The 15442-nt window shown below is 43.1% G+C and overlaps 1 protein-coding gene and 1 long non-coding RNA gene across 5 annotated transcripts in view; one reads left to right on the top strand and one right to left on the bottom strand.

The window, feature by feature from the left end:
- LOC130682996 (uncharacterized) overlaps nt 1-15442 on the top strand; it is a 206230-nt gene that overhangs the window by 52902 nt on the left and 137886 nt on the right. Inside the window, exon 4 of one of the 2 annotated variants that reach the window (XR_008996534.1) lies at nt 4277-4824. The exons of the other annotated variant lie outside the window; for it this stretch is intronic. This is a non-coding gene — a long non-coding RNA (uncharacterized LOC130682996). Of the gene's footprint in view, nt 1-4276; nt 4825-15442 lie in introns of those variants that run through there. 2 annotated transcript variants of the gene reach the window in all.
- Nucleotides 1-15442, bottom strand: part of SLC24A2 (solute carrier family 24 member 2) — a 207840-nt gene that overhangs the window by 14912 nt on the left and 177486 nt on the right. For all 3 annotated transcript variants that reach the window (XM_036887924.2, XM_036887911.2, XM_036887918.2), the window contains one exon: nt 4852-4992. In XM_036887924.2, coding sequence (XP_036743819.2) covers nt 4852-4992 — 141 coding nt within the window. The remainder of the gene's footprint in view (nt 1-4851; nt 4993-15442) is intronic.

The raw sequence follows: 15442 nt of genomic DNA on the forward strand, positions 1-15442 counted from the left end.
GCAAAAAGCAAATTGTGTCCATGTGCCGGCCATTTTGTTCCCAGTGTAATGGTTTACTTGTATAATTGACAGCTAATGTTCTCATTAGAAGCTTTTAGTACATCAGTGTGATACTTTCTTGGCTTGGAAATGTTTCTGGACATTCGCTGGATGCACAAATTGGCCATATTATTACTGATTTAAATTCAACAAATATTCACTGAGCATCAATTCTGTGCAAGGTTTTGGGGCATGCATGTTTAACAAAGGTCCCCCAAACAATTCTATTAAAGATTAAAAGTGTGGTCTCTGGATTAATATGGCCTGTATTGAAGTACCTACTTGCCAATTACCTGTGATGTGCCCTGAGACAAATTATTTAATCTCTCCAAGACTCAGTTTTTTCACCTGTAAAATGGGGGCAAGAACAATATCTAGTTGTTCTGAGGATATCATGGCCGTAAAGTATCTATTGAAGTGCCTGGCACATAGTAAGTGCTTAGATAATAATGACTGTTATTAGATAATATTATTCTCATTTTGGTTTTTAAGGGATGAGGAAACTGAAACTCTGGGAGGTGAAAGTGACCACAGGGACTTGGCCTAGAGTCTTGGTTTTGCCTTTTACTTCCTGGGTGTGATTGGACAGGTCACTCATCCTCTCTGGGCCTCAGTCACTTCACCCTTGCTAGAACTGTGCTTGGTACGTAGAAGACACATTAAATACTTGGTGAAGGAATCAAATGCACAACACAAAACTCAAAAACCTAGATACCTTCCTAGCTCTAATGGGTCATGTTTTGATATCTTATTAAATGCCTTCTTGTTTTACAGGACACCCATCCTAGGCTATGAGAGAATATAACTTTTTGCGTCTTTATTTCCTTTATTATTTTCAATTTTCAACAAAGACATGTTCCTCATTAAGGTTTAACTTTAGTTCCTTTACTTTTAAAACAAAGCCATTAATATAAGAAAACTATAAAAGTGAAGCCCAAGTTAATTATCTGAGCTGGAAGTGTATATAATACAACAAACGCTGTCATATAATTTGCATATGAATGTAGTGGAAATAAAAACGAGTGGGAGTACTATTTACTCTGAAACTAGATGTATGTATTAAAAAAAATCATGTTTTCCTGGTAATTACTGTCAAGGTTTAGAATGTTCATCTCTATGGGTAATTAAAAAACTACTGAGGAGACAGAGTTACCAGGCCTTGAGGAGTAGCAACTATCTGTTAATTAATAATTTTCTCTCTCTCGTCTCCCTGTATATTTTTTTCAAGAGCCCCTCAATGCATGAGGACTGTGGTAGATGCAAAAATGACTGTAACATTTTGCAATTCCTCCCACCAAGAGGTGACACCTCTTTCCCTTTGAATTTGGACTGGTCTGTGACTTGCTTTGACTGATAGGATTCGATGAAAGTGATGGCATGCAGATTCCAAGACCTCAGGAGGGCTCTGAGGCTTTCATTCTTGCTGCTCTTGGAACGTGGCCATCCTGTGAATAAGCTCTTGTGAATATCCTGCTTAAGGCTAAGAGATCCTGGGGCAGGGGAGAAATAAATTGTGGCAGAGAAACCCTTATGCCCATGAGCCCTCAGCCATGTAAGTGAGCTGCAGAGCTGTCCAGCTGAGCCCAGATACCAAGTGGCCAATTCATAGAATTATGGGCTAAAAAAATCAGACCTAATGAAATTCTTCTCTGCTAAGCATGATCAAGAAGCCACTTACTGGTTTTTGTGTCAACTGGCATGGTTTCTTTCATTTTGCATTCCTTATATGCAAAGGATGACCATATAATTCATCTTCCAAACCAGTATGCTTTGAGAAATGAACTGGGATTATTCTGGGCAAACTAGGATGTGTGGCCACCTTAAATTTGCAGTATCATATTGCTGGTTACCTCTATGCTTTTCTTAATCACAGATTGTCATGGCTGGAATCTAGAGATTGTCTACCCCTGTATTTCACAGAGGAGGAAAAAATAAGATCCAGACCTTCCCAGGGCTGCACAGCTCATGAGTTGTGTGGGAAGCACCACTGTAGTCAACGTGGCAAGATGAGAATGCTCTGGAGTCAGAAGACTCGGGTTTGGTCTTGCTTCCCTCACTGGCACAGCTGTGCAGTCTTGTGCTGTAGTTAGATATGGGCATGCCTTGTTTCTTTTGTTAAGTTTAGAGCTCCTTAAAGTCATGGGTTGTGAATTCGGTGTCTTTATATCTTTTTAGGGCAAAAGCCTAATGCTTGGCATATAATAGGTGCCCAATAAATATTTGCTGAAGAAATTTAAAAACAAACAAATGTTCCACCTGAGAGTCTCATTTTTGCTTGGGACAGCACACAATTTACTCAAAAAAAAGAGAAAAAAATGCAGTCCATCTCAGAGATGGCTTTTGGGGTGCAATGAATGAGAGCCCCATTGGCTGCCCTGGCCCAGGCTGTAGAGGCTGGTTCTCAAGTGGCACCGTGAATGACCAGGCAGTGGTACTGCAGAGGCGAGCATCATGTACCATGAGCTGCATTATTTTGCTTTGCACCCCTTGGGATTGTAGCATCAACCAGCTCAGCTGCTGTCATCCAGGTACCTACTGCCGTGGTGATGTCCTGTTTGTTATCCTGAGTTGCTGGTTGAGAGCTTTGATCTTCTCAAGCAGCTTTCTTGTCCATTCAGCTCAGATTACAGAGGGGACAGTCACTTTGCCAACCTTTGCTCCTAGAGTCCCACCCAGCTCTGAGATCCCAGGGCCTTGAGGTATTGGCATCTTCTTCCTATTCCTGCTCATTTTCCTGACCGCTTCAGAGGTTGTGTGTAGGCATACCGTTATCAGTCAATTATCATACTGTTATCAGTCAGGCCCTCTACTCTGGGCCACACTACTCTAGGTCCACTGTGGGGATTTAGAAAACCATGTCTGTATCCCTCATTTTCCTCCCTGAGGCTGCACGAAAGCATTGGGTTAAACTGCAGAGCAATGGGATAGAAAGAGAGCAAGTGAGCAAATGAGTGAGTACATGTGGGCAGGCACGTCTCAGAAATGTCAATGCGATACGAGCCAAGAAAAGCCGAATACTGTCCAGCTCTTTGGCTGTGGGCTTCCAGGAAGTGAGGCCTTCACGTAAAGCCTCATGGTCCGCATTGTGTCCTGCATAAAGGAACCTAAATATTGCTTTAAGTGAGCTATACCTGTTACATGCATTATTTCCTAGGAAATCTCCAATGTTGGGAGTGCTTACACAAGGGGGTCCTTTCCTGGCCTGTATGTGACAAGATATGGCTCTCCACCAGGCTGGATGATTATCGGGCAGGCTAATGGGACAGGATTTTTCTTCTTTTTCAATTGAGGGAAGTGAGATTATTATAGGGCTCTTAAGACTTATGCTAAATTATACTGGGTGTTACCACAGTATCCTATTTCAAATGCTGTTGGAGATCATGTTTTCATATTTCCATCATGAAATACAAGAAGGAGCCTAAGCTACGTGGTCACACAGGCCTGGGTCTGAATCTCAACTCCATCTCTTAGGAAGTGACCAGATGTGAGTTTGTAAATTTCTTTGTGCTTATGTTTCTTTCCACCTATGCAAATAATAGATATACAATATAATAATATATGTAATATTTTATACATTATATATCTATTATGTAAAGTATATATATTTGTACACTAGCTGTTTCCTGAGATACCACAATGTAGCTGATTGATAATAACTAGGGCAGAGTCCGGTATATAGTAGGCACATACTTTTGTGAACAGAGTGTGTATGCATCATAATAATCAAAGGCACAGCCCTTTCTCTCTGTCTCTCATTTGTTTCTCCACCCTTTGGGGCAATGGCCCAAGAACCCAGTTTAACAACACTGGGAGGGGATGTTCTTTTGACTTGATCTCTATTCCGATTGTCCTTTGCTGATCATAAGATGGTACGGTGTTCATGGCACCCAGTAAATAGCAATGGTAGAATATAATACTGATCATAATAATAATAACACAGGAGGGAGAGGGTCAGATACGTAGGCGTTTACACTACATGAATGCATTTCTCTAAATTATTTTTGAATTAAATTAATAATCCATGTACACAAATATTCAACAAAATGTGAGTTGACCTCCAGTGTCAGACTTCAGTTCTCTGTCTCAGAGACGATCTCTGTCACAGTTTTAAAACACTGTTGCAAATTCTCTCCTCCCATCAAGAAAATCATGTGCTTTATGATACCAATATGTTCTCGGTGAACTTTTTGTCTCCCCCCTTTAATGAGGACACACTTATAACTGCTCTGACTAGTAGGTGCTGTGGAAGGGGCTCCACGTGAACTCAGATGAGGTCATCAGAAAGCCTGCAGCTCAGCTGTGGGCCACTGGAACACTCTCTCTTGGATCCCTGACCTCTGATGTATGGCATTGGACTATCCCGAGGCCACCATGCTGTGAGGATGCCCAAGTCGCAGGGAGGGGCCACGTTTGGGCTTTGAATCACCTCTGCCCAGGTGCCAGAAGCATCGGTGAAGACGCCTCCACATGTCCAGCCCCAGCCACTGAGTCTTCCTCGCACTGAGGCCCCACACACTGAGAAGCAGAGACAAGCCATCCCAATGTCCCTTATTCAAATTCCTGATCTGCAGGATCCACTAGCAGAATAAAATGATTTCATGATCACTAAAGTTTGGTATGATTTGCCATGTAGATTTGATAATCCGAACAATCACTATTATCCTGAATCCAGAGAAATTTCAGGTATATGTAAGCCTACAAAAGTATGTTTTTCACCTCCCCTTTTCCTTTTAAGACAAATAGAAGTGGATTATGAATACTGTTATATATTGGGCTCTTAACCAGGAATCAATAAAAAAATGCTTTACTCACAGGCTTCCGAACATCCGGTAAGGTCATCCAGAGAGGAAACACTATGGGCAAAACAATTAGGAATGTGACTTGCTTGCGGGCATTGGAAGGCCAGGCCAGGCTGAGAGGCTGGTCCTCCTCATCTTCACCCGTCTCTGTGGTCTGTTGTAAAAAGAGAGAGAGGGGAAAGAATAAACAAACAGAAAGACGACAATGGCCGCAGGCCCCAAGGGAAAGAGCAGCAAGCAGCGGAGGAAGCTCTGGGCCTCATCAGGCCGGGCAGCCCAGCAGCTTGTTCCGGGCAATTTTGTAGGCTTGGAAGAGAACCCCATTTGTCACAGTCTGAATCCCAGGGACAAACATACATTGCCCAGCCATGAGAAAGTAAGAACTCTCTTTTCTCTCCACACTCTTCAGCTTCTCGTGTAAATGAACCATTCAACTGGACTGCGCTGCAGCTATGATCCATTAACTTTTTATGAGAAACCATTATCTGCAGAGCAAAAGACCCTGATGCCTACCTTCTCCTTGAGGACAAAGCCACAGGATTTAGCACAGGAATTCTTGGGAAGGATTTTTTTTTAATTAAATTTTTAAAAATTTTTAATAATTTTTTTTCTTAGAGCATGGAGTTTGAGTGGGCAGATGAAAATAACCACAGGAACAATTCAGTGACAATACTCAGCTCCCTTCACTGACCCTGGAATAGTTAAGATTATGGATTATTGGGTGGTTATGAGTTTTTATCCTGTTTAATCACCTTCTAAATTCTAAACCATTTCACTTCCAGCCAAAGGCTTGTTATGCAAACACATGTCCCATTCTCAGAGAAACAGAGTGCAGAAGTAGAGCAGGACACTAAACTTGTGGGTGAAAACTGCACAGGGCCTCAGAGCTAGGGACTAACTTCAGAGTTCCTGACTGGGCAGCAAGCAGCCAGGGTTTTATTTGCTCCCCTGCAGACGCCAGCAGCTGCCGCAAGTCCCAGAGGTGGAAGAGACAGAAGGTGGATCTGGGTCCAGCAGGAGGACCATCAGCCTGTTGGATGGGCCATCAAAGCCTGGAAAACAGCACTGCAGACAGCAGCAGTCACTCCCTTCCCTGCCTGTTTAAAAATGAAAGTGCAGCAGCGGGACCAAGCATCATATCTAAAAATATCAACAGGAACATTTCCCTGGCTGCTTCCTTTTGAGATCATATAAATAACCTGCATAGGCTGCATGAAGCTCCTGCCTCCTGTGGCTCTTGCTTCCAGGGTCGTGCACCATTTCAAGCACCAACACTGACTCCCACTAGCACCGGTCTCCGGAAGCAGGTGACAGGTGGGGCAGGCTCGGCCTGCCGGGTAGGGCAAGCAGACTTGCCTAGAGGCAGGGCTGGCTGTGAGGTCAGCTCATTGCAGTGTTACGTTTCTTTATTTATAATTCAAATCCTAGTGCTGAATTATAAAAAAGGATTTGCAGTGGTTTACACAGTCACCCCAGCTCTATTCAGGAGTTAAGATTCTTTAATTTTTATTTTTTCTTATTTTAAGTCGTACTGAGAAAGGTTGGTAATCACAAGTTCTTTCTCTTTGGGCCTATGTCCTTGGCAGTGGGTAAAAGAGTTTACAATCAGCAAATATGAGGGACTTAAGAGGATTAGGTAATAAGGCAGAATTAGGAAGTTGGCGCGGTTTATTTTGGTTGTCGGGATCCTCATTAAATACACTCCTCACGTTCTTCATCCCTTTGCTGTGCAATATGTTGGAAAAGATCTAAAATCAATAATCTACATTTTGGAGAGCAAATGAAATCCAAAGTAAGCAGAAGAAAAGAAATAATAAAAATTGAGAGCAGAAGTCAATGAAGTTGAAAACAGGAAATCAGTAAAGTCAACAAAACCAAAAGCTGGTTGCTTTGCTCTGCAATTCATGGGGGTCTACCCACTGGTTTCCCTGCTCCATGCTGGGGCTCCCGCCCTGATGGGGGCTTGGGTGTGCTGTCACTGGTTCCTCTTCTGAGCTACTTCCAGGCCCTCCCAGGAGACACAGCAGAGGTGGAGAATATCATTCCCTGTTGGGATGGCCAGCCTCCCGAGGTGTCAGCTGGTTACATGAATATTCTCTGTGTAATGAGGCCAGTGAGGATTCAGGAGACAGGTGCATTTTAACTGTTCTCTCCCAGATATGATCTTTCTTGTTTAACCCACCCAAATGAACAACTTTCCACTCCCCACTCAGTAGATGCCTGAGAAGTGGGGAGGACCATGGGAGAGCAGAGCCACTACATCATTCCTAATAAGTACCTTGTCTCCTGCAAGATAGGTGGCTCTCTTCAGGCCAAGGATCCCAGCATTTCCCAGAAGATCCATCCAGCTGATCTGAAGAGCCCATCTAGGCTCCTCTCCCTCCCAGGGCTGACACTCCCCCAGTCCCGTTTCCCACTGCTATCTGCCATCTAGCAACTTTTCTCTAAACTGTAAGCTAACCTTTTTTCTGAGAAAAAACAAAAGCAACTCTTTAGGACTCATATCATTTTAATGACACCAACAGATGGTGACATTTCATCAATAACCCTTCTGCTTATAACCTACGGATTAGTTTCTTTCTCCATCTGCCAAAGTCACCAGGCAGGCAGTGCCACTAGCAAATAGCAGAAAATAATTGTCTGTTTAGATGCATAAGCTCTAAACACACTACTGTCCAGTGCAAACAATTGACTGTGTTGTACAGCTTCCAAAAACTGCATGTGGGGTGGCTGTTGGTAGGGCAGAAATGGACGAGGAGAGACTATGTCTCAGATGGTTAGAACAGGGCTTGCTCTGGGGACATCACATCTTCATGGGGCCAAGTCCCACTATAAAGAAGTATAGGAGCCCAGAACCCTTGGGTGGATTCGAGAGGTGTCCTGGCAGCAAAGCTGTCAGCATATTTTAGGGGAAATTCTCTTTGTCTTCTTGCCAAGTACAACCTCACTCTGGTTCAATGGGCAACAGCTTGCAAGCTGGTTAGCAAAGTGGAAAAATAATACTGTTCCAAGTCTGGGGCCCACTGTGCCTTTGCTCAAGCTGGGGCTGCTGGCATGGTTATCAATCCCAGCCCCGGGAGAGGCCACTGATTGTCCAGGAGTTATGGCATCCTGCCTTTGACCTTAGGACAACCCATCTTTACCTCCTAAAACTTCTATGGAGTGTGTATAGAAAACAAAGCAATGAAAAATTATCCAGAAAAAATTCAAATAACTTTTGCTATAAGGGTTTGAGGGATTTGTAATCTCCGATATGAAAAATCAGAGACTAAAACACATGACTAAGTCCTCACACAGTGGTGGGCTGGTTGTTAGACCTTGAAGGAATCAGTATGGCATGGTGGGAAAGGTAGGTGGTAGAGAATCAAGAATCCTGCCTCCCACTGTCCGCCCCAGCTGTGACTCCTTGAGCAGCGGCCACCATCACTGCAGGCACTGGCCACGTGCCTTTAGGTGCAACGCAGTACACTAGGTTCTCAGACACTTCGTTTCAGAGAGACTTGGATTTAAAAGGGGAGGCAGAATAAATGGCTCCAAAGAACTCACTATTTATCCAGTTACAGGGATGCTGGCAAAATATGTAGCAAGAGCTGTTGATCGCTCTCCATCATCTATTCTGCCTGCCATGAACTGAATGGTGTCCTCCCCAAATTAGTATGTTGAGGCCCTAGCCCCCAGTATCTTAGAGTGTGGCTGTACCTGGAGATAGGGCCCTGAAAGAGGTGATTGAGTTAAAGTGAGGCTATGAGGGAGGGTCCTAACATGAATACGACTGGTGTCCTTGTGCGCAGAGGAGATTAGGATGTATAGATGTGCCTCAGGGACTTGCATGCACAAGGGAAAGGCCATGTGAGGACACAGCAAGAAGGCAGCCATCTCTCCAGCCAAGGGGAGAGGTCAGAGGAAAACAGCTCAGGTCAGTTTGATTGATTGGTAGCAACCTGCCAGCACCTTGCTCTTGGACTCTCAGCCTCCAGAACTGTGAGGAAATGAATTTCACTGTTTAAGCCCCCCAGTCTGTGGTGTTTTGCTATAGCAGCCCTAGCAAACAATAATATTGCCCGTCTGCTTTAGTAGTAAATGGCCCTGTTTTACCTAGGCCTGGAATAGGGACTCCATTGTCAGCTTCTCTTACAGTGAGCTGGGGCCATGCCTTGAGGTTCTGGACAATGAGGTGTAATTAGAAGTATCCTCTGCAACTTCCAGGATGTATCTTTAAAGGGTGGAGGTGTGTCCTGCATCCGTCCTTCCTGCTGGCTGGAATGGGAACATTTTGGCCAGAGCTTGTGCAGCCATCAGGGACTATGAGGTGGAGAGTCAGTATAAAAGGATCTGAGTTTCTGACACCCATGAAGAGCCTTTCTAGCCCTGAGCAGTCTACACTGACCCGGCGAGACACAGCATTGTGTCTTACTCAAGACCCTGTTATTTTGGGCTTTGGGTGCTCACAGTGGGCCCTCGTCCAGTAACTGATCCAGTGTCCTCTTTAGGAAGATATTTATGAGAAGTATTTTTCACATCTCGGCATTAGGAAAAGTCATGCTTCTTTGGAGCAACTCTGAAAAATCTTAGAAATACTGTGAATCAGTAAATGATACTCTTTTTTCTTTGCTTTGCACTGGGGAGTTCCAAGCCAAATTGGTAACCCCTGTCCAGCGGTCACAGTGCTGGAATCTGTGCTCACCATGCTCAGCCTGACTTTTGTCCTTTCCTTCACATCCTCTGCTGGATTTTCTCACACCTATTCATCTCATCCTTTTCCTTCTGATGTATTTTTGAAAGTAGCCTTGAATCTTTGTGAAGCAATGAGAGGCAGACTTAAACTAAAATGCCTCCGTGGTCTAATGGAATTTTTGGGATAACTTTATCAAAGAGAAAGAAAGAGAGGGGGTGAGGAGGAGAGAGAGGGACGGGGAGGGAAGAGATGTTATTCTAAGTGACAAAGGGACAACCTGCTTCTGGGATTCATTTATCAAGTCTGAAGCTTGGAATCTGGAGGTCTGGCCATCAGAACTCCTATAGGTAAAAGAACAGTTCTGGAGGTCAGTTAGCATCTACTGGGAGGTCTCTGGAGCAACCAACTTCTTGTATTTTTATTTACCTAGTGAAAGGAAGAGCAGCAGCAGCCTGTCTGTTGGTGGCCCTGTATCAAGAGAGTCTGCTTAGCTTCTTTGCATGTGCATCTTATACTGTCGCCACTTGGGCCTGTATGGATGCTGAGATAAGCATCCAGTGGAGGGGTCTGAGCTGTATTCCCCAGCCCCAAGGTTGCCCCTAGAGCCAGAAAAATATTTCTCAGAAGCAACCCAATTTCTTATTTTTGTCTGTAAAGGGCACTGTGCAAGACTTCAGTGTGAAAGGGAGCCCACTTTGATGCAATCTCATCTATTAGGGCATTAAAGTGAAAACCTGGGAGGCATCTGAAAATAGGCCATCTTCAAGTTTAGTTTTATTGATGGGTAATAACATCTCATCTCCAGTTCACAAGGAACAATCTCAGTGTATCTCCTGGGCTTGCCTTGATTTCAGCTCATTTGGGGTTTGATTCAGGCCAGCAGTGAAGTTCTTACTCCTCTGCCCCCCTATAAAGGGACTGTGCACGTCGGCGCTCAGGAGTGCTGCCCCGTCTCTAGGGACCCCCTTCAGTGTGGTGTGATGCTACATGAAGTGAAATGCCAGCACTTAGACATCCATGTAAAAATTTATCATTTACTCTGAAACACCGGACCATGGTCAAGTTGGGTTAAAATGAAGATTTTAAGTGATTTCAATGGTCCTTAACATATTTATTGTTGTTGTTGTTCTATAATTCCTATCTGTAGAAAAAAATCAGTTTGTATCTCCACATCGTTCAGCCACATAGAAGCTACATGATGGACCAAGAGAGACAGAGTTCATGGAGTGGTACATGTGAGCAATTGCCAGAGGGGCCCAAGGGGCTAGAATTGGAAAGAGAGATCCATAAGAACATTGGCTGAGCCTAAGATGTGAAGTTGGGTGGGTGCATCCAGAATATTAAAATGTCACATTCAACAAAGTTTTTAAAAGGCACTACTAAAACATAGGAAATGTCTAGATTATGTGGGAGGCATTCATCTACAGACTGGGGATGTAATGCTCAGGCAATTGTAGGAGGCAAAGTGCCTGGTAGAGACCAGCGGCTCAGTAAACATTAAATCTTCCCTTCTGCCAGTAATCTCATCTTGGTGACTAACTAGCTGTGTGACCTTAGGAATCAATGCAAATGCTGGAAAAGCCTCAGAACTTATACTACATGCAATCTGTGTGGCATCTGGTCCTATGTCACAAGGGTTCTATGCAGGTTTTCAGTGTGAAAACAAGCCCACTTTAATGAAAAAGTTCCCGTGTCTCTTCCTTTTAGGGTCTAGCAGTCCTTCAAAAGCAGGTCATTGTGAGGCAGAACTTCTTTGTCTCTTGGAATGCTTCAATATGGAACCACCGTCCTGTCCAACAACTTGTCATTATATTCATTATTATATTCATTATATGTGTGTATATATATATATATATATACTGATTATGAAGGACAAGCTGCAATCATAGGCCTCTGCAATCAGGAGCTTTACGCTCCAAAAAGGAGCCTCAGAATTTCAGACTGAAGGGCCCTGGCTCACTGAGACCATGCCCTTCAGGAGGATCTTGAGCTGAAATGGTATGATGAAAGGTCACAGGGTGAGGCTGGGCCCCAGGGACCCCTCGCTTTATTCCCAGCTCAAGGCTCTTCCCCTGTTGCACACTGCCTGCCTTCCTCACTTATAAAAAATAGAAATAGGTATGAATGTGCTGTATGCCCAATTACACCAGGCTGCCCAGGTTTATCTTATAAGACATTTGACCTAATAAACCAAAGACGCTTAGCTGTAGCAAACGCTAAGCATTTAACTGACATAATTTTGCTTGATTTTCTTCAGCCTAGAACTAACATCTGGTGGTTTGGATGGCCCACACTTCTTGAAAAAGCTGATCAGGAACATCTGAATCTTCTTGCATTCTTTTTCTGTCTGCTGTGGACTGAATGTTTGTGTTCCTCCAAAACCCATACGCTGAAGCCCTAACCGCCATGTGGTGGTAGCCAGACGTGTGCCTTTGGGGGGTGATGCGGTCACGGCAGCAGAGCTCTCGTGACTGGGGTGAGTGTCCTAATAAAAGACTCCAAAGAGCCAGCTTGCCCCTCCCATCCTGTGAGGACACAGTGAAAAAAATGACCATCTATGAAGCTGGCCGTCTCCACTTGATCTTGGACTTCTAGCCTCCAAAACAGTGAGAAATAAATTTCTGTTGTTTATAAGTGGTGCAGTCTATTGCATTATTTGTTATAATATTCAGGGCAGCTTTGAAGGGTAACGAAGGGCAGATCCGGGCTGTGTGGAGAGGCGTGGCCACGGCAATGCCCTCTTTCTTCCTCTGTTCCCTGAGACGATATCTCCAAGGTACCAGGTACAAATTCAAACATGAAATGTGAGTGCTGATAAGATATCACTGAATGGCAGGACCTCATATATAGATGGAGAAGAAATACTTGTTCTTTAGCATCTCTGTCCAGTAAAAATGTGCAAACATTTAGTCCAGGCCTGATGTAGGAGAAGGTGACAGCCAAGTACACCAATGGCCAGAATGATGGCTTGAGATTTTATATGCATTTCACTGCATGATGTCACCCCTGATTCCCATAAGTGGATAATCCTGCACTGGCTACTTCTAAAATGAGTACCTAGGGGACATTGTAGAAGACAGATTAAGTCCTTTACAATAATAAACTTCCCTGAGGCTAGGTTTAGCAAGAATTGAAATAGGGGTGGGTTATTTCCAGACACCAGCATTCAGTGTTCAAAGGCCAAGAGAACCTCAGGGAAGAATATACACAACAACATAACATCACCTTTTAACAGGGACTATCTGCTTTTCCTACCTCCATCATCTTGCATTATTGAAGCATTAAAAATACTGTCTTCGATAAAGGTGGCATGTTTTAATTTTCCAATTAGGTTTCCTTGGGAACTCGTGAAAAGGTGGGTGTGCCTGTACAGTGCATGTGTGGGAGGCTCCTAGGGAAAGAAGTCTTGAAAGTGCCTTACCTAATGAAGGGATAATTAGAGAAGGGATTGATAGACAAAGACCCACTTCTGCTCCAGAACATTCTTTTACAACATTATTGCTGTTGCAAAGTTAACTGAGATAATTCACGGAAAGTACATAAAACAGTGTTTGGCACATAGTAAACACTTGCTAATTGTTGGTTATTATTATTATTTTTAATAAGTGTTTAGGAAAATGATTTCTTCAAAGACATTCAGGAGAAATAAGTTGGACTAGGTGAATTATGGTACCAGCAATAAAATTCTGTAACTCAATTATTTGATGTGAAAATAGAAACTGCTATAATTTTGTTTTTCCATCTATCCACTCACCCAACATGAACTGAGCTCTTATTGACTGTAGGGATGTCAGCAATCTAATTTATATTCCTCTTAGGTGAGATGAAGAATAGAAGGTGTTTGTAAATAAGATGGAAGGGAAGATTCCACAGTCCCAACAAGGAAATGCTATTTTATTTCAGTAGGTAGGCTGCAAGTAGAATTTCTACCAGAAACAAAGCTTCCAAGCAGCTGGTGAGACTCATAATATTGTGACACCTTGATTCTGTGTTTTGTGCAGAGCTAAAAACAAGTAGAGTTGGAACTCTCAAAAGTAAAATTATCAAAAATGCACAGTCACACTTTAATACAGGGAAGGGCTCTGACACCAATAACTATGTGGCAACTACCTGCCTCCCGAGAAATATTCCACAGAGTAATCTCCCTTGTGTAAGCTTCAATCACACCAGTGCTTTAGTACAAAGGAATTTGTTAAAAAATGAGATGTTTGAAAGACATAAATATCCATATATATGGTCAGTATACTGGTCTGCTTGGGCTGCCATAACAAAACACCATGGACTGGGGGACTTAAGCAATAGAAATTTCTTATGAACTCCCACCCATATCTACCAGCTGGCTCGGGGGCAGTAAGTGGTTTTCACCTCGCCTCCATTTTTCCCTAAGCTGACTGGCCAATTGGTAGGCTCAACACACCAGAGGCCTTCATTATATCCATTATGGACATAGAACATCATGCTTGAAATTGGGATATGGAAAACGTCTACCCACAAACATAGTTGTTACTGGGTTGGTGATCATGTCCCACAGACCCAAAGGCCTGTACACACTATGTGACACAAGGGGAAATGAATTTTTGAGGCCCCAGAATTATTGGTTAGGGTTTGCAAAAGGAGCTGTATTGTGAGTCATTTAGAAAGCAAACTCAGAGCTCTGGGATGGGTCAGCCAAGGGCTCTAAGGCTAAGAAAAAAAACTTTGTTTGCCTGTTCTCTTCGAAAAGGGAATGAAACAGAGTCTGGAAGAAGAAAAGCTGTTGGACACAGCGATGGAAAACCAGAGAGCTGTGTTTAGAAAAACTGAGGTGCTCAACTCTAAGATGAGTCCTTAACTGACTGTTAGGGACAGAGGCTGGCATGTCTCCAAAACTCTCAGGCTGAAGCCCTAGCCCCCAGTGTGGCTGTATTTGGAGGTGGGGCCTCTGAGCAAGTAAGTAGGGTTAACTGAGGTCATAAGATTGGGTCCCTGATCCAATAGGATTAGTGTCTTTGTAAGGGAGAGCATGTCTCTCCCTGGTCACACCACATCCTCTTGCATATACACGGAGGACAAAGAACGCTGCTGTCTGTAAGCCGGGAGGAGAGCCCTGGCCAGAAACTCAATTGGCTGGGACCTTGACCTTGAACTTACACTTTCCAGAACTGTGAGAAAAAAAATTTATGTTGTTTAAGTCACCCAGTCTATGGCATTTTGTCATGGTAGCCCAAGCAGATCTATATACACTGACCATATGGATGTTTATCTTTTTAAAATATCTCAGTTTTGAATAGTTTTTTGACTTTGAAATGAATCATTGTGTTCACTTGCTGTAATATAGTTTTAAATTCTCTTTTTCACTCATTAAGTCTTGGAAAAATCTATTTTTTGCTCTCTTAGTTTCTCAGTCTTTGTGTTTGTATTTTTTTTTTTACCAATGTCCCCGTTTTCCCACTCTGCTCTTATCATCCATGATTCTACTTCTTATCTCTTCCAAGCGATAAGTCAACAAGCAGCTCTTTTTGGAAGGGATCTGAGACATTTGTATTTGCTTTCTGTGTGGACATCCTGAACCAACAGAGCTAACATTTAAGTAGCAAACAGATTTTTAAAAAAGTGATAAATCTCTGTTTGCCTAGTGATAGGAAGTAAGTCACTCCCCTTCAAATACCATCATATGGTTTGTTTTATATATAGAGGGAAAAAATCTAGTATCAGGAATTCAGCATATTAAACACAAATGATAAAGTTTCATGCATCAAGGGCAATCTGAAAAAACTTAATCTGCTTCTACATGACTTCGAATTGAAACCAAAGTTTCAAAATATTTTGCTATGAGTGATGAAGCTGTCTGGACCTAAGTTTTCCAAGAAGCCAAGAAACTATTTTATTATGATATAGAATAGCATTCGAAGAGCCTGGTGAAATGCAATTGCCTTCCTTTGCTTTGCAT

This window comes from Manis pentadactyla, chromosome 3, assembly GCF_030020395.1.
Source record: "Manis pentadactyla isolate mManPen7 chromosome 3, mManPen7.hap1, whole genome shotgun sequence".
NCBI classification, from domain to species: Eukaryota; Metazoa; Chordata; class Mammalia; order Pholidota; family Manidae; genus Manis; species Manis pentadactyla.